General features: G+C 56.5%; 1 protein-coding gene across 15 annotated transcripts in view; it reads right to left on the minus strand.

Moving 5' to 3' along the window:
* The window catches only part of MBNL1 (muscleblind like splicing regulator 1), a 65,185-nt gene that overhangs the window by 42,178 nt on the left and 4,323 nt on the right, over nucleotides 1-18,684 (minus strand). For 10 of the 15 annotated variants that reach the window (XM_084529376.1, XM_084529372.1, XM_084529381.1 and 7 more), the window contains exons 1-2: nucleotides 14,634-14,791; nucleotides 1,464-2,039 (exon numbers count right to left, since the gene is read on the minus strand). The exons of 1 other annotated variant lie outside the window; for it this stretch is intronic. In XM_084529376.1, coding sequence (XP_084385502.1) covers nucleotides 1,464-1,637 — 174 coding nt within the window. In that variant the 5' untranslated portion in view covers nucleotides 1,638-2,039; nucleotides 14,634-14,791. Of the gene's footprint in view, nucleotides 1-1,463; nucleotides 2,040-14,416; nucleotides 14,538-14,633; nucleotides 14,794-18,684 lie in introns of those variants that run through there. 4 more of the 15 variants (XM_084529377.1, XM_084529378.1, XM_084529375.1 and 1 more) reach the window with 4 other exon arrangements.

Raw genomic sequence — 18,684 nt, forward strand, 5'->3', positions numbered from 1 at the left:
TGCCCTACAGCGAAGCCAGGCGCTGTCCCGCTGCTGACGGGATGCCCACGGCTGTAAGGCTGGTGCCCTGGGGTCAGCCGAGTCTGCCTCGTGCAGAGCAGCAGCGGCAGTGCCGGGCTGCACGCCCCGTGCCATAGCTGCTCTCGTGCCCCCCACGCTGCGCCCAAGCCCAGCACCACCGGTGCGATGCCGCCAGCTCTGCCCCGCGCCGTGCCCTCTGCTAACTCCCAGCGCATGCCAGTGCCGCAGCTCCAGGCTTTATAATGTTTTTTATTTCCTCCTGTGCATTGTAATTGCTGTCATTTTAAAAATAAAAAAAATCAGAAGTACATTAACGAAAGCTTCTCACTGCCGTGCGCTGACACAGGCCGGGCGGTGGGGCTGGGGACGCCCTGAGGGCTGGCCTTCCTTCCATCCAGAGCTCAGCAACACGCGTGTCCGAAGGCAGAGCGCAGCAGGATCCCCACAAACCCCTACAGCCCGCCTCCTGCCTGCACCAGCGACCTGCAGAGCTCGCTGCCGTGCACAGCTCCCCCTCAGTGCGCTCAGCAATCCCCCGCTCTGTGGCTGGCTCCGCTTCCCAGGACTCATCCCAAGAAGAGATCGTGCTGCAGGATGACACTGACACCCTTGTTTCCCAGCTTTTGGTTTCAGTGACCCTACTGAATTGAGGTACTGTTTGTGGCACAGGTATTTTAAATGCTAGCGTAATTTAAATTGTAAAAAATGAAGAGAAGAAGCTGGAAACCCACACGTTCAGCACCTATCGCTGAAACCGCAGCTACAGTGAAACAACAGCCCCACACGGAGAGGGCCCAGCTCAGAGGCAGCCCCAAAAAGCACAGCAAGGCCACCAGCACCCTGTGCCCATCCTGTAGCCTGTCTGGAGGCACCTTGCCTGCTGCGGGGCGCTCTCCCTCCCTGAAAGCCGTGCGTTTGCAGCAGGGAAAGGCCAACCACAGAGCCCCGAGCACAGGAACACAACCACAGCGTTCAGGGGCACCCAAACAACGCGAGATGGAAAACACTTCTCCAAGGTTCACTCCCCCTGTGCGGGGACACCACCAACCCACTTGCAGTTACAGGGTGGAAACTAATCATCATATTGCTTACGTGGTCTGTGCTATTAAAAACAAAGAATCCTCACAGTGACTTAGCTGTTTCTACGTGAAATGCCCTTTATTCTATCTACACGCAGGGAATCATTTGCAGCCAGAGGACCAGGAGCCGCAGCCGTGCCGGACGGTTCCAGCCCTGCGAGGCTCATCTTCCCCTCGTTCCCCCCGTTCCCCCTTCCCCTTCCCCCGAGGAAAAGAGCAGGGCAGAACAGCGAGCATCGACACAAATCAGAGCAGCAGAAGGGCCGGCAGGCAGCAGCGTCTCCCTTTCGGGCTCCGGGCTTTCTGTGGCTGCCGCCGCTGTCGGTAACCGTACGTCCTTGGAAATAATGAAGAGTTACTCACTTTCAATGAATCAAAGCAGGCGATTACGCGTCCGTTCTCAACTTGGCAGCTTTTCGATGGGTGTGCAAATTTACATTCCGTGTCTGGCCGTGAGCAAGTCCCTCTCTGGAACTCCCTACACACCTCCAGCGTGAGCCATTTTGTGTCCCGGATCGGCGTGACGCTCACAGCCATCTTTGGGCCTTACGGGGCGTTAAAGCTCTCCGGGAGAAGCGGCGGCCGAGCCCAGGGGCCCGGCAGGGCGGAGGCGCCCCCCGCTCCCTGCCGCGATCCGCCGGCTCTTCAGGGCTCGGGGCCGCTCATGGGCGAGGCGCCGGGAGCCGGGGCCGGCGCGGGGCCCCCTCAGGCACCCATGGGCGGCCGGGCCGGGGGGCGGCCGCGGGCCGGGCGCGGGTAGACCTGGCGGCTCTGCGCGGCCGGGGAGGGGGGAGCGCTGCGAGGAGGCCGGGGGCGCCGGGGCTAGCGGCGGTCGTGGCGGTGCGGCGGGCAGCAAGCAAGGCAAAAAGCGGCGGCGGCGGCCGCTCTAGCAGCGGGCCCCGGCAGCGGCGCGGCCGTCGGGGGCAGCCCGGTGCCGACCTGCGGAGAGAAGAGACACGTTACACAGCGCCCCGCGCCGCGCCCCGCGCCCAATCGCCGGCCGCCTTGCAGCGGGACGCCGGGCGGCGAGCCAATGGCGGCCGCCGTCTTATGCGAGGTCGCGCCTGTCAGACGCTCGCCGCCGCTCGGCGCTGCCTCAGGCGGCCCGGCCGGGAGGGAGGGGGGGGGGGGGGCACGGCCCGGGGCGGCCCCGCGGGCACCGCCCCCACCGGAGCCGCCCCCCCCGCAGCCCCCCGGGACCCGCAGCCCCCCCCCGGCCCCCCCCGGTCCCTCCCCGCCACCTGGGGCTGCCCGTCACGGCCCCGGCCCCGGCCCCGGCCCCGCGCCCGCCCCGTCCCGCCCCAGGCGGCTGCGAAGCTGCACGGGGAGAAGCCGCAGCTCGCACCGAGCCAACGGGGGCGAAAAGGGGCGAAAATGGGTGAAAAGGGGTGAAAAGGGGTGAAAAGGGCGCCTCGGGACGGCTGCACCCCGCCCCATTTGCCGCGGTGCCTCCCCGGGGGGTGCTGCCAGCAGGGCCCGAGAGCAGCGGGGCTGGGATTCGGCCCTGGACACGGCCCCAGCCCTGCCGGCCCTACAAGCGGCCCCCCTGCAGGAGCCCACCCGCCTCGGGCCGGGCCGTCACAGAGCCCTCGCCTCTGGTCCCACAAACCCCGTCCCCAGCCCATGAGGGGGGCTCCGGCCAGCCCCAGGGGCCGCCAGCACAGCCGGGGCTGCACAGGGCCGGCAGCGACTGCGGGGCCGCTCCGGGGGTGTCCCCGAGCAGCCGGGACACACGGCTACAGAGCGGGGGGGGCTGCACCTGAGGGGCTGAACGCTTTGTGTGTCGTTTTTTAATTTATTTGCAGTTTATCTGGGGGCTGGCAGGTTCCAGAATCCACCTACCAGCCCATTCTGTACTAAAGGTTTTGTTTTTGTTTTTGTTTTTTTCCCTACTTGTCTTGGGACTGCTGCAACACTGATGTGGCCACAGCGTAACTTTGTATTCACTGATTGCTGGGAATGCAAACGGACACAAACAGATACAACTGAGGAAAACTAAGTTAGAAACGTTGAAAGTGAATTAAGGATGATTCTCAGAAAACACAAGGCAGATGCAGAGAGAAGTAGCACCACGCAGTCATTCCTTCAGACAGTAACAGAGGTGACTGCTGCCTGCTCAGCAGGGTCACTGAAAATGATTAAGAAACGGCTTCACAGATTAATGACAACGTTACTTGAAAACACCCGAGAAAGTGAAACTACCACCAGAAGGGCCACCTGATCTCGGTGTCCGAGTTCTGGTTCAATATGCTCGGTTTTTATCACTTCCCGCTCTCGCCATGACGAAGCGCTGTGCAGCCGGGCTCATGGCGCGTTCCTCCTCCTCGCTACAGCCCCTGACAGACGCGAGGCATCTGAGCGCGGAATGGAAATCGCTCCCGAGGAGCCATTGCTTTGACTCTTCCTGTAACTGGGTCTGCTGGACGTTCCTGCCTGCTCTATCTCAATTCACACACGTCTCCCAGAGCAAGACGTATAAAGCTGGACAGTCAGAGAGCACAACAATAAAGGAGAACACGGCACTGAAGAATGCTATTTTTATGCTCACAGAAAGTGGAAGCTGCAAAAGCCAGTCTCAATGACATGGGAACTGTCAGCAAGAGCAGATAATTACACAACATGAATCCATCCTCGTGACAATGACTCTAATGAGATAGGAAATGGAATAAAATCAATATTCTATTTACATTGACAGGACAATCTCAAAGCTCAAAATTGCCAAATAGCTGTCTTTTAAATAAAGAAATACAAAAATTACCGACTGCCTTAGAGTATTTTCAAAACACCTCTGCCAAATGTAAAGTTTACCAATAACATATCTCAACATAAATTTGGAGAGGGCACAGCAATTACTCCATGGCAGAACCCAGAGACGTAATTATAGCGCTGTCACAAAATTAAGCCGAAACAATGAGCTAATTAACAGCTTGGCCGGTAACAGCGAGGGGTAGGTTAAAGAGAAATAGCCTCTCGTAATCTCTGCTGCTGAGCAACCCGAATCTGTCTCACGCTCTCACCCGCAGGAGCTGCGCTGGCTGCACCGCGTGCGGGACGCAGGGAGACCCCTCTCGGCCCGGGACTCCGAACGCCGCCGGGCAAAGCAGTGCGCGAGGCAGCGGCACGGAGCGGCCACGGAGCACAGTGCCCCGCTGCGGGGCTGCCCCCAGGGACCTCACGGCTCCCCCCTGCCCAGCACCCCGTGGCAGAGCCCCGCAAGCCCACAGGCACACGTTAGTGTTCAACTACAGAGCAAGCCCCGCACCAGAGCTGTGAAAAATCTGCCAGCGTTTCTTCCACGACCCAGATATTTTGCATAATACACGTAGTTTTGGTAGTAGTAGTACCAGCAGCGTTTAAAGGCTATTTCTGTGCTGTTTCGGCTCTGACGGAGTAGCTGGGGAAGGCAGTGCCACCTCCCACTGCCTTCAGTGGGCTTCTCAGGCAGCTCCTCACCGTGTTTGTCTCGAGCACACTGCACGGCTTCTGAAACCGCCTTAGCAGAAACACCTCAGTGTGACATTGCATTGGGAGTTCAGGCATCCAAGCACACTCGGTTCATAAAATTTGGATAAATGGTAAGGAAAGAGGCAATGTCATGGAGTGTGTGCCCTAAACGCACGTGCGCTACCACCTTGGGCAGCAACAAGACACCTTCCTGAGCTCAGCTCTCCAAGCTTCACGTCCCAAACCAAACCGAAGCGACTCCCAACAGCAGCCAGGCCACTCCAGCACTGACGTTCAAACCCCACAGCCCAGTCCTTACTGTAGATTAGAGTAATGCTATTTCCGAGTCAGAAAGTTATACTGCAAATTCCACAAACTCCCTTTTCCTTAAAGAAAGCAAGGTTACAAATTAGCCACTGTTACTGCACCTGAAAGGCTTCAAACTAAAGAAACACGCCGATTGACATTTTTTTCCCTCTTCCTTTTTTTTTTTTTTTGATCTATTGCATGTCTCAAACCCTTCTCAAAGCTGGCAGTACTTCACATTACCTGAGAGCATTAAATGGATGGGTATTAATAACTGGGAATAGGCAAAGGTCAGTGTCTGCCTCTAGCCCAGCAAGATGTGCACATTAGCTGCTGCCCTGCTCTCAGCTCGGAGGCCAGAGACACGAAATGGCAGGAAGGACGACGCTGCTTTTAATCCATTCTGCTATTGATTGATGTGCTGCGACGCATTCACGTACCCGTCCGCAGCATTAAAATTGCAGCTGCTGTTCCTGGTAGTAAAACCATAGCCATATGGTAATTCTTTTACCATAACATTCACAGAATATATGGTACAAATGGGCAGTCACGTATTTTCCTGGGAATTACAGGGGAAATTAAACCACGGAATAAGGGCCATTTCCCAAGCGAGTCTAACAAGAAGCTTGTATCTTTAACATCAGGAGTAACCCAGTGATTTGCCTTAAATCTCTGAGAAGTATTTTTCAATTGAAATAACGAAAAGCTCTTTTATTCACCAGAGACGAAACACCCAGAAGTTGTAAGAACCAACAGCTCTTTCTGCTACCACAACACAGAACCTGATGCACTCTCCAAAAGTACCGAGGTTACTCATTAATCAGCCCCCTGCACGCTGAGGCCGCCCTGTTTGATGAGCTGCAAACGGACACGCGCCACGGGCTGCGGGGCCCAGCGGGATGCCCCACGGCACAGCGGGGGCTCCTGCACGCCTGGGGCAGGAGTGTGATGGGTACGGCTGCCCCGTTTCAAGTAATAAAGGTTTCTTCTCTCCTCCCTAGCTCACACAAGTGCCTGATTTTTTAATCACCTGTTACTCCTCCTGCTTGCTTCAGTGGGACGGAGGTGCCCGCTGGCTGCACAGCCGATGTTAACAAGAGCGTGCAGCAAGCAGCATTTTGGGGCGCTTTCCTCAAGAGCACGGCCGTGAGAGGAGCCTCGGGACACAGCTCCCACAGCTGAGGCTCAGAACCGGGAGGTTTTGGTAACAGCGGTGGAATTATGGCACGGAATGACACCGTGGGCAACGCCTTCCACATGGGCAGCCACCTGCACCAGCACAGGGGAACGCACACGTGTTGGGCACGAGACACGCGTAAATCCGGGACGTGGGTACTGACATCCACAGGGACTCCTGCAGAAATAAAGCCTGCCCGTGACTCAGCAAGGGAAGCGACCGCTGCCTCTGACACCGATTCAGCTGATGCTGGTGCTTTCAGGGAGGACAAGTGACCTGCAGGCGTTGTCTCTCTGCGAGATGCGGCAGGCACCCAGCAGGCACCCGGCCTCGAGGCCTCTCCGGCTACTTCAGCGCAACGGAGAGCGCGCTGGCAGCTCGCTGCAGCCCAGGCCCTACCCCAGAGCTGCAGGTAACCTCGGGAAGGTGCCTGGGTTCAGCACCAAACCCGTACCGCTGGTACCGCCCTTCCCACGGCAGCGCGGCCGCCTGCCAGCAGCGGGCACAGCGCGGCCGCCAGCCTGGGGAGCACCCAAGGGACACGGCCCCAGGCTGGGTGCTGACGGGGCCGTTTCACTGCTAAGAGCCCGGCCTTCAGCCTGTGAGCCTCCCTGCTCAGCTCCGCTCCCCTGCCCACCCTTCCCTCGTGCCTTCTGGTCACTTTGTCACGGCATTAACCACAAACCAGGAGCCTGGGTGCAACCCTCAGATCCTTGCACACGCCAGATTAATTAGCGAGATCAAATCTGAGCTCGATTACCAGGCATGGAGAACGCTCCTCGTGCCACCGCTCCCCGCTGCAGGGCACGGCACGGCTCCGCTGCTCCCCGTGGGGACAGGCACGGCTGAGAGCTCCCCACACCGCGTCCCGCCAGCACAGTGCCTGCCACGTGCCGTCTGTGAGCATCCAGCGGCCCCAGCACTGTGCCCGGCCTCGCTGTGCATCCTGCTCGAGGGCAAACAGAAAGGGATGCCCCTCGCCCCTCCAGGCGCCCGGGGCAGGGCAGCCCACACGGTGTCAGTGTGAGTTGCGGGGTGGCCGCGGTGCCGGGGCTGCTCCCGCGCCTGCTGCAAGGTCAGAGGCAGCGCCAGCAGCGCTCCAGCCTGTCCCTGTCCAACGAAACCCTGCGCAGAAAGCAGACAGTCCCCTATTTTGAATACATTCTGGCCTTACATTTAATTTGTAGCAGGCGTATTCTAGCACAGCAAAAACACAGTGCCCAGGAGCACAGGGACACTTGGTGTGATTCAGTTCAACACGTGGACAGTCTCAGGCAAGCTAGGTAACCGTGTGCCTCCAGGTACCACGTAAAAGCTCCAAATTAGTCAACAACAGCAAAAAGGAGTAATAAGGACTGTGTGACTGCGCTTTGTTCTGGGCAAGAAGTGCAGCAGCTCTAGGGCCATGCTATTTAAGATGGCCAAGCCCTACGCCGAGCGCTCGCTGCCCCCAGAGCCCAGCCCGTCCCGGGGCAGGCGGCGTGGCACAGGGCCCGCTGCCCCGCGGCTGGCACCGAGCGAGCCTGCAGCCTGCGGGGCAGAAAGCACCCGGAGATCCCGCACTGAAGCCCGCGAGCCCTCCGGCCATGTTCCAATTAACGTTCCTCGTGCTGCGCGGCAATTTTAGAGGCTTGCATAATGCCCCAAACATCCATCAGAACTGTCTGCCTCCGCTATTTTTATCAGCTTTCCCCTCGTATTTCCCACGTGGAAGATTCCTCCCTGCCCTCTGCTCGGCATCTCAGCTTACCTCCTCTTGCAGCAACACCTGCGCAAGCTACCGACGTTGAACCACGCAGCGAGGAGCCTTGAAAAGAGCTCACAAAGATCACTGCTTCCCCTGAATTCTCGCTCGTACCTTTACAAACTCATTTAAAAATAGTGAGCATGAAAGTTAAAAATCCTAGTCTTAAAAAAAAAAAACAACAACAGAATATTTGAACAGAGCTTCTGAAAAGATTTAAGGAAAATGAAGTAATTTCTACACTTACTGTGACAAAAGACAGAGTGCTTACGAGTTGTAGAAAACAAAACAAAAAAACCCAAAGCAATAATTCTGTCAGTCATGCAGAAAAATGAGTGAAAGAAGTTCAAGCTACTGCGCTCGAGATGCCACCATTAGCTCTATTTAATTAGAAGAAAGGAGCAGAGCTGTGCCTACTTTCCGCAAAAAATCACATCCTAAAGGTTAATTTATGGAATAGATTGGCACAAATAAATCCAGGGGCTCAGTAAAATGCTGATAAACAGCAAGATACGCTGCCGGGGGCTTTCTTCTAAGCAGTTGGCAGAGCTAAGCCATAAAAGCAAGTGTCTGCACCCCCAGAAGAACATTTTTAACTGTTACACATCAAAGGCTGAGGAGCACATAATTGCATTATTAATATCACTGATTCACTACCTTTTCTTTTTCACTGCCTGGGAAGAAGCCTCAAAGTCATTTTAAGTTCTGCCTACGTACCGAGCACCGAAGGGTTCCCACATAGAGCCACATATAGAAAGGATTGCACTTCAAAACAAAGGCACACACCCGGAGACAAAGCCGCCGTTCAGGCACTAACGAAGCTTCCAAACACGGCAAGAGGCAGTTTGTGTTTGGATTTTTTTTTTTCCCAGTTTCTGAGAGTCACAGAAAAAAAAAAAAAAAAAAAAAAACTACCGGTTTGTTTCTCCTGAGTAAGCCAGGCCGCGTTTCTCAGCCCGCGGGGCTGGCAGCACCTCCCTGCCACGGGAAGCAGAGGGCACGGCACCGCCGCAGCAGCCAGGGAGAGGAAGGGCACGCAGGGGAAGGGCACCCCTGGGGCCAGCGGGCCACCTCTGTGCGGGCAAACCCAGGCACATGCCTGCATCCCAGAGCTCGGGCACGTGCACTCACACACAGACATGTGGTGCGTCTGCTGCTTGTTTGGTTGGGTTTATTTGTTTTTGGGTTGTTTTCTTTTTCTCCAGTGAATCCAGGCCTAATTACGGTTGCCTTCAGCTTGGCAACCTGCTTGGAAAACCTGACAGATGTGCCTGCTCCATCGAGCTGCCACCGCCTGGCAGACTCCTTGGTCCGCACGGGTAAGGAGGGATTAGAGACCTCGGATGTGCCTCGACCCTATTAGTGCAGCGAGCTCTGCTCTCCCCGACAGCAGCTGCCCCCAGCGGGGGAAGCCCACCCCGCTGAGGAGCCCTGCTCCCGGCACTGCCCCCGGCCCACCACCCCGCGGGGCTGGGCTGCACGGATGAGCCGCGGCCGCTCTGCCTTTTTTAGAAGGAACGATTCCCATTAACTTCTCTGGAAGGACTGGGCCCGCAGCCCAAAGCCGGACTGGGTTCCCAAGCCCTTACTCAGCCTCCCGAGCCAGGCCGGCCCTGGCGGCAGCACAGCACAGCACAGCACAGCACGGCACGGCACGGCACAGCACGGCACGGCACAGCACAGCCCCAGCCAGCGGCCCCACTCCTGCTGCTGCCGCTGGCCCTGCCGGCCCGGTGAGCCCACGGGGGCTGCGCAGGGAGCGGTGCTGTGCTGTGCTGTGCTTCACGCCCGTGGTGCCCAGCAGTGGGCACACACAGCTCCAGCGCTGCTCTGTCTCGGCGTGCGGTGGCTGCAGAGCACACACACGTGCCAGCGCGCTCCCCAGGTAAGTGTGAGCTCACAAAGAGCCACCCGCCCGAGTCAGGAAGTGTTGTTTACAGAGTCTGCAACGTTTTAGTCTTCTTTCCAAAAAATACCTGCTCTAAGTTCAACCTCAAGGCCTACTGTGCTTTGCCGGATGATCCGTGACTGTCTCATGACTTATTACGTTGTTATCATCACTAAGCTTAACAAACAGGGCTGCTAAGTCTATTAATCTTCTAAAACACCAAGTCTGAAACCGTAGAAACAAAACATCTTACTACGAGATACATAAAATGTGGTACAGGGCGATAAGGGGGATGTTCAGTGTGCGCTGCTCTTCTTTGTATGCAACTGCAAGCAAGAGAGGCACCTCCTGCAAGAACCAGCTCCGAACGTAACCTTACTGACAAGTGGTTGAGTGGAAAAAAAAAATTCCTTTTATGACAAGTATGTAAGTGAAAAAACCTTCCTTTTACAACAAAAGCCTCTCTGGGAGGCAGGCAGCAAGGTGTGCTTCCAGCAGAAGCACCCGGGCTGTATTCTGAAGTTTCAGCTGCCACCTGCAGACCCAGACAAAGAACCGATATCGTGCGGCGAGCCCAGCTGGGCAGGCTGCGGGACACCTCGCTTCTCCAAACAGCAAGCAGCACGCCGCTCGGGCCGTGAGCCGCCCGGCACTTCTGCTGTGCTGGAGCTCACCCTGACGCAGCCACCAACGCGCACAGCGTGCACATTCACACCCCAAAACGCCTCCGTTTGGTGTCTGTGCCGTGGCGCCGTGCCGTGCCTCGCGCCCCTGTCCGCCGGGCTCGCCGAAAGGAGAGCTCACATGGCCTTGGTTTGCTCTGTCCTGGCTTCCTCAGTTTTTCTGCACAATCTGTAGATTCAAACGCAAATTACCTCTGAGTGCACTCCTCAGCATCCTAGTGACATAAGCGTGTCTTTAGCTTATAAGCTGCTGCCTCTAATTAATAGCAAGCAGCAATCAGCCCATTGAAAACTGAGCTGCCTTCAGCCAGCACACGCTTAGGCCTTAGCAGGAGCTAAGGGATGAGATCTACTGCAGGCTTTCCCTTTAGAGTACACTGAAAAGGGAGCTCTCCCAGATACCTCAAAAAAGGTATTTTGGCAGATGACAGACTTTTCTAGCATCCACCCCTCATTGGAAACATGGGCTATCTCGCTGGGCAGCGCTGACAGCACGCAGACATTTTCAAAAATAATTGATAGCAGAGGAAAAGCGATTCTCCTGATCCAGAGCTGGACGTCACTCCGGGGTCAGCACACACCAAGCCCCGTGAAGCCATCCAACAGCCCAACAGGCACGGACAACCTCACACACCCTGACCTGTACCGGCTCGGGTGGTGGCCACCAGAGGCTGAGGGAGGATTTCAGGCCAGCCCCCGAGGCAGAGGAGTTGCTGCTGCCCCCGAGCGGGGCCCGGCACCGTGTACCAGCAGTTACTCCTCTGCAACAGGAGCTGCCGCTGGCTTCGCTCTCCAGAGGGAGCCAGGACAGAGGCCAGCACAGGTGGGATGGGACAGGAGGGGATGGGATGGGATGGGGCAACACCGCTCACTTCAATGCCAGGCCAGGAGCTAAGCCCCATCACGAACCGCACCCCCCTCACCTTCTCACTTTTTGCCCTGAACGTGTATTTCGCTGTCCTGGGATGCACTCAAGTTCCACACAACCATGGTGCAGTTTTAAGGGTCCTTTTCTCCTTCCCTGTAAGCTGCTCCAAACTTTCGCTGCCACGATGGGAACTGCAATCGCACACCCTCACGGCAGGGCAGGCTCCAAACGTCACCAAGGACAGCACCAAAAAAGCACTCAGATGTTTATCCTTCTGGTAAATAATTACGGGCTCACAGGAAGGAAATGCTGCTTACTTTGCTGCATTACTTGGGAAACTGAGTTTACAATATGTAATTGTTAATAAAAAAATCTGGGGCAACTGCTCTAAAGCCCCCAGAAGCACAAGCAGGGGGGGCTGCTGTGTCCACCGGCAGGGAGCAGCCACGGAGCTGACAGGGGGACGCTGTGCAGCGAGGAGCCACCGAACCTGGGGCAGGCATCCCTGCCAGCCCTCTCCCCCGCAGCTGCTGGCCCTACAAACCCGTTCATCGAAGCCTGGACCTGCACACGGCAGGGATCCGGGCCCTCGTGCGGTGCTGCTGTGCCATGGGGTGCTCCAGACCCACACCACTGCCACCAGCTGCCCGGCGACACGGGCGTCCTTCCACTCACACTGGAAAACCCTCACAAAAACATACAAAATACAGCACTGTAAAAGTTCTTCTTGACAGCAGTGGCAAGATTTTGTTGATAAATGCTCATAATTACAGGAGTCATCCTCAGCATGGGCCAATACTGTAAAAAAATAGAACTGACAGCAAAAGGGAACAACTTTATGCAGCTTTATCTTAATGAGCTGATCTTGGTTAACAGCAAAATTACCTTTGCATGGCATTTGCATTTAGAATGTGCATAATGCAAAGGAAAACACCTATTATGCCTTTGAAGGTGATGAATTGTTACTTGATGGTGTCTGTTATAACCTAACATGTGCCACTTCCTTGGTGTTGGCTCTGGCAGAGAAACGAGGGCCCCAGTTCATCCACACAGTTCCCAAGCAGCAATCATCCACTGTTCCGGGCGTCGGGAGGCGCTGAGGCTCATCCTCCTAATCACAGGCATCCCTGTGCTGCTGCCACCCCTGCGCTCACTCCGAGGAAGCAGAATAAAACAAGTCCTCGAAGGAAATAAAAATCGAGAGGATGCAGCGAGGTAACGCGGGCAGCTTGGTGAAAGAAAGCACCGAGGGTACGGGCTGCTCTCAAACGTGCATCAGCGTGGGATATTTGTCACGGAGGGGCCAAAAAACGTCAGCTTATTCAGTCCTTGGCTCACCACAGGAAGCAGAATGAAGTTAAACTCGGTGGTTATTACCAGGCATTACTAGTAAATGATAAACAGCATCTCTGGCTTCATGCAGCGACCGAGGACCAGAATCCGAGGGGTGGAACCAGGCAGGGGAAGCCGACCTGTCTCCAGAACTGAAAACGAAAGCCTACAGCTCAGGTTGGAGCAGCTCCTTTCACACTTGCTTAATCTTGACTACCTCCTGTAAACTCTCCAAAGCAGGATGAATCAACATCAGCTCCAGTTTAAGGAAAGTCAGCAAATCCCCCGGAGATTTTTCCGTGGAATCCCAGACCTGCAGGCACGGCCACGCCACCCCCACACAGCCCCAGAGAGGCAGCGGGACCCGGCGCTGCTCCTCGCCCCGGGGCCAGCCCGGAGAGGTGCCCTGGCACCACCACCCGGCCACAGCACCCTGCTGCCTTCCCATCCGAGCACCGTGCCCAGAAGGAGGGTTTGGTGATCTGTGTCTGACCGGCAGGCCCCCATCCCAGCAGCGCACACCATCACTCAGGAGCGGGGCAGCCCTTGGCCACGTGTGCCCGTAGGAGGAGCGGGGCACGCAGCCTGCTCTGCAGCCAGGGAAATTTCAAGGTGAAATTCCCTGCTTCCACCAACCGAAGGGATCTGCTGATGCTCCTTAGGGGAGATGCTCTCTGTTATTACCTCTGCTGATTTGCCAGACTGATCCATCAGACACTTTCTGCCACGAGGGTGAGGCGGGGTGCTCAGTGTGCCCAGCAGGCTGTGCAGAGCCATCGGGCACACCTGAGCTCCCCTTTTCTCATGTTTGCAAGAGAGATTTCAAACCAGAAAAAAAAAAAAAAAAAACAAAAAAAACACACAAAGCTTCTGCCTACCCAGCACGTGGCTCAGCTGTGCTTCACGACACTTCTAAGAAAGCGAACTTACAGGAGGATTTGCTGGATAAATGAAATTAAAAACACCGCTGTTCCCACCGCAGGGAACACTGTGCGGTGGGTGTATGGGCACGATACCCTCGGTGGCTGCTTTTGCAGGACGGCTCCTGCACTGCTTTGTGACTCGAGTGAATGACAAATTACTCAGTTTTGCCCATTCATTCATCTGCCTCATAGTACAACCAAGCATCCCTGGGCTCAGATCCTCTCCTGCCAATCAAAACAAAGCGAGTGTGACAACAAACTAGCCCTGAGCCTTTCTCTCTCTCGTATCAGGCTCTGTATCTGTTGCCTGTGCACCTTCTCTCAGTACCCACGTAAATAACAACCGCACAGAGCTGTGCTCTCGGCTGTCAGGTTCACCGGGCGGGCTCCACAACTCCCATAAATGCACACACACAACACAGCTGGGTAGCGCGTTGAGCCTAGAGACTACCTGGCTATAAGGCTTGAACTCCCCATTGTGCTTTGTATTTAACACCTTTAACTCACGCCCAGCCCAACCAGGCCGTGCTGCGGCTCCTCCAGCCCCCGGGGAGCCCCGCTCGGTTTCACGGCGCCTGGCCCTGACCCCGCAGGAGCCGTGGAGGCAGCGCCCCGCTCCCCGCTCCCCGCTCCCTGCCCCCTGCCCCCCGCTCCCCGGGGCCGCCTGCGGGCAGCGGTGCCGCTGGGGCTCCCCCCGGGCCCCCCCCTCCCCCGGCAGCGCCGCCCTCCCGGCACCTGCTCCCCCCGCAGCGGGCCGGGCGCCGGGTGAAGGTCCCGATTCCTGAGCTTTCCGCCCCAAAACGATAACGAGAATCCCAATCAGGCGGCCGGCGGGGAAGGGCGGCCGCTGCCCCCGGGCCCAGCCCCGGCCCCCCCCCGGGCCGCCGCCACCGCCCCTGGCGGGCCCGGCCGCGCCGCTCCCGTCCCCGTCCCCGTCCCGTCCCCGCTCACCTCTGTCATGCCGGCGGCCCGGTGCCGGTGCCGGTGGTGCCGGTGCTGGTGGCGGCGGCCCCGGCCCCGCTCTCCCCGCGCCGCCCCGGCCCCGGCCCCAGCTCCCGGCTTCCGCCGCCGCCCCCCCCCCGCCCGGAAGCGCGGCCCCGGCCCTGGCCCCGCGGGGTCCCGGCGCCCCCCGCCCCCCCCGCTCCCGGTGCCCCCCCCGTGCCCTCACCTCAGCCGCCCGCGGTCCCCGGGAGCGGGCGAGGCGGCGGCGCGGCCTCGGGGAGCGGCGGTGGCGGCGTTTTGGGCCCCCGGTGCGCGGGGAGCGGCCTCCCTCAGCCCCCCCTCAGCCCCGGCGGCTCATGAGTCACGGTGCGGAGCCGCCGAGCACACGTGCGCCGCCGCCCCCGGGCTCGGCAGGGAGGGAGGGGAGGAAGCGGGGGGGGGGGAGCCGGGAAACGGCCCCGCCGCGAGGCCTCCTCGGGCCCGCCCGCTGCTCACGGGGCTGCTCCGGGCTCCTCCAGCACCGCGCGGCCTCGCGGGGCTCCCCCCGGATTCACCCCCGGGGCCGCCTCCCCTCGGCCCCCTCCGCGCCCCACAGCCAGCACCCGACAGCGCAGCCCCATAGCCAGCACCCCACATCCAGCACCCCACATCCAGCACCCTACAGCTGACACCCTATATCCCAACACCCTACAACCAGCACCCCATATCCAGCACCCTATACCCAGCACCCCATACCCAGCGCCCTATACCCAGCACCCCCCCCAGGGGCTGCAGCCCAGCGAGGGGCAGGCGACCCCCTGGGCTCATTTACAGCAGTAATTAAAGCACTGCCTGAAATTGCGCAGAGCGTTCACTAGAGGAACCCCGGCACCCAGCCGTAGAGCTGGCGGCCCGGCTGGTGCTGCTCGGAGAGCAGGCGGCCGGCACCCGCAGGGCCCTGATCCTGCGCTGAGCCCCCTCGCCGAGCAGCCCCTTCCCTGCAGGAGCCCGTCCTGCCCGGGTACATGGGGACAGGGGGACAGGGGGACGCTGCCAGCAGCGGGGCTGAGCTCTGACAGGAGCCGCTGCAGCAGCGCTGTGCAGATACCGAGCCCAGCCGGACACACCAGGGCCTGCAGGCCACCGGCCTCACCCCCAGCCAGCACCCTGATGGAGGACACAGCAGCTGTGCCTCATCGCTAAAAGTGCCTCGTGTTTCTGCAGCAGGGGCCTGGCAGCACTATCTAACAGAAAGGTGAGCTGCAATTAGATGGATTAGTCAGATGTAGCTTAAATGTGCCCCGTCCCAGGGCGCTGCTGGCCGTGCAGAAGGGAGCTCCGCGACAGCCGGGCACACCGAGCTGGGACACATGGGGTCGGCCCCAGAGAGCAGGAGGCCAGGGAGAGCTGGAAGCGTTCTTGCAAAGCCAGGACTGAAGGGAAACACAGCAACAATCTTCCAAGATTTAAGGAGAGTATAAAGAGCAGGGAATGATCTTGTCTCTGCATTTGTGGTGGGGAGGACAAGAAGATGGGCTTAAACTGCAGTGAGAGAGATTCAGGCTGAACCTGGATAAAAAAGACGACTGCCAAGGATACTGAATCAAGGCTAGACACTCGTCTGGATGAGTGATTTAGGTACCTGCGTCCTGCCTTGGGGCAAGGGAGTGGATTAAGTGCCCATTGGTGGTCCCTCTCCCAGCCCTTTCTGCCTGTAACCTCACTGAGATCTGGATCCCCACTTCTCTGCTCCATCCCCAAGGATCACAGTTGACCTTTTATGTTCTTAATTCACTTTTTTCTTTTTTTTAAGAAAAAGTTTCCATTAAATATTCTCATGTCTTTTAAAAACTTTTTTTTTTTTTAAGTTCTCTACTTTGTATTTTGCTATATTAATAAAATCAATGGCAGAATTCTCTTTGTCTTTTGATATCAAAGCACCAATCATGTCTGAGCCGAATTTAAGCCAAAACCCTACGAATATTTGCACTGATTCCTGCAGACGGTTTGCTTAGCTTTGTGTTTTAAAATATTGTGCTCTGTGAAACACTGGAACATTGCTAAGAGCGAGTGTATTTGAATGGATCCAAGCATGCATTCTCAAAAACCTCACTTTCAGTTATTCTTTCGTCCCTCAAACTTTCAGTTTCTGGTTTCCTCCACGGGGAAGAATTCAGAGCGTGTCACCTCATGGCGAGTGCTGCAGCAGCTCCTGTACCTCGCAGCCCCTGGTGCTGTAGCCACAGGCTGCTGTGAGCACAGCCCCGGTTACAGCAGGAGGTTTCCGCGGGGGCTGCCTTTAGATTTAGGAAGCGTTGCAAACAGTCACCGCTCTGCTTCCAGGGAGCTTTCTCCTTTGAAAAGTAATTGATCAGAGCATGGATATTTGTGGTAAGAGTCCCGTTCTGCCGCCAGCATGACTCAGACCACGCCAAGAGGCACGGTGCTGCCCAGGAGGAGGCACACACCTTTCCTACCTCCCTGCCTGCTGCACACCAGTCCCTTGCTCACGGGGAGTGCGGCGCCGCAGACGCTCAGCGATGGAGTTGGCCACGTTCACAGGCCACACGAGGAGCTCGGTTCCACGTGCTACAGGAACCAAAAGACAAAAGCTACACAAGGCCCTCATGTCACGAAGTTTTTGTGTTTGGCCTGGAACTGCTCCTGGCTCCCCACCGCCTCAGGTGGCTGCTCCATCGCGGGGCAGGCACCTCCCGGCGGGGCTGTGCTGACACCGCCCTGCACGTGCGGGCTGGGATTGAAATGTTCACACACCTCTTCCTGCCTGCCTTCTTTTGGCGTGGAAAAAACGGCTTCAGGGAACGCCAGGTGCTCCTAGGTGACTTTATCCTGAATCCTGAGCCCTTCTACTACTAAATGTTACTACACCATGCCGGATGCTTTTGCCTTGAAGCAAACGGTTGCCAGAGCAACACGCTGCGGCTGGGTGCTGCCACAAGTCGCGACGCTGCAGCGGTGCCTGCTGCTAAAAAATAAGCCCAAGTGCTCGCTCCCCCCCCCAGACAGTCTCCCAGTTTCAGACCTGGTTGAATTTCAGCCTGCTCTTGTTTCCCCAGACTGGGATTCCCGACCAACTTATTTTCTTACAAGCTCTGAGACTGGTGTTCGTTCACAGCCAAAATGAATAGCGAACCACATGGAAACTACAAGGGAAATCAGCATCTGAGAAAACAGTGAAAAGGACAAAGGGTTTATCTCAGGTATCAGGCATGGAGGTTTCTCCTGTCCAATATCTCCATCAACAGACACCTTGGTTCAACTTTTTTTTTCCCTACCAAACACACCAGGGTCTGTAGGTGTGCTAGAGCTTTGTGTTTGTGTTCTCCCCCTCATCCTTGTCCTTTTCCCCCTGAATTGTGCACTTTGTGTTTGTAATTCCAAGCGTCACTTGCTATCCATACTCAGTAGTCCCAGTGTGTTTAATTTTACCTTATGAATGTGGAAAAAAAAATAAAATAAAAAAATAAAGTAACATCTATTGCAATTGAATGCTATTTTTGGTCATTTATCGATACTGAGTTTCTGTTGGCTTCTGAAATTTCAAGTGATTGCTCAGAATTACATCTTTCCCATCCTTTAATCTTAAACAGAATAAACCAAATCACTTGGCTATTTGCTTGGAAATTTATCAGGCTTGGGGACTACAGTAACTTGAATCTGCCTTTTCCCCCATCGGTACTCAGGGCTGAACTAAGCAAAGTTATGTTTTGTGAAATGAGCTGATAGTGTGCTTTACAGCTGCAGGGAATAATTCCTGCACTTTGGGAGAGAGACGGTAACTTCTCAAGAGATCTGAACTCAGTTGTTTCCTTCTCAAAGCTTTTTGTTCTATTGTATACTCTGGTATTAATTAATTAACTTTTCATTTTGTGTGCTCTAATCACACCCCACAACAGCCCACGCAGCACTGCTAAACCCTCTGTGAAAAATGACTCGAACGTCCCTCCTTCGAAGCTCCCAGACAGAGCAGCTCTGGGGAAGCATCCCGGAGTACTGAGTGCACAGGGAAGCAGAGGCCCTTTGCTGGAAGGGAGAGTTTCTTGGTATTTCTGTTATTCACCTTCTTTTACTTTTTCTTATAAAAACTGAAAACTGAAAGGATGTAAAGAAATATCATTTTCCTTTTAGGAAAGTGTGCCATGAACTTACGTGTGTGTTTCAAAGAAGCTTAATCTAGAGCAGTAAAAATGTTGTGACAATTGGTGTCCCATCTTATTTTCACATTTGCCTGACTTGGATCACTTTGCCTGTCGATACATAAAGCAAGGGCACAGATG

This window comes from Aythya ferina (genome assembly GCF_964211825.1).
Source record: "Aythya ferina genome assembly, chromosome: 9".
In the NCBI taxonomy this organism is placed as follows: domain Eukaryota; kingdom Metazoa; phylum Chordata; class Aves; order Anseriformes; family Anatidae; genus Aythya; species Aythya ferina.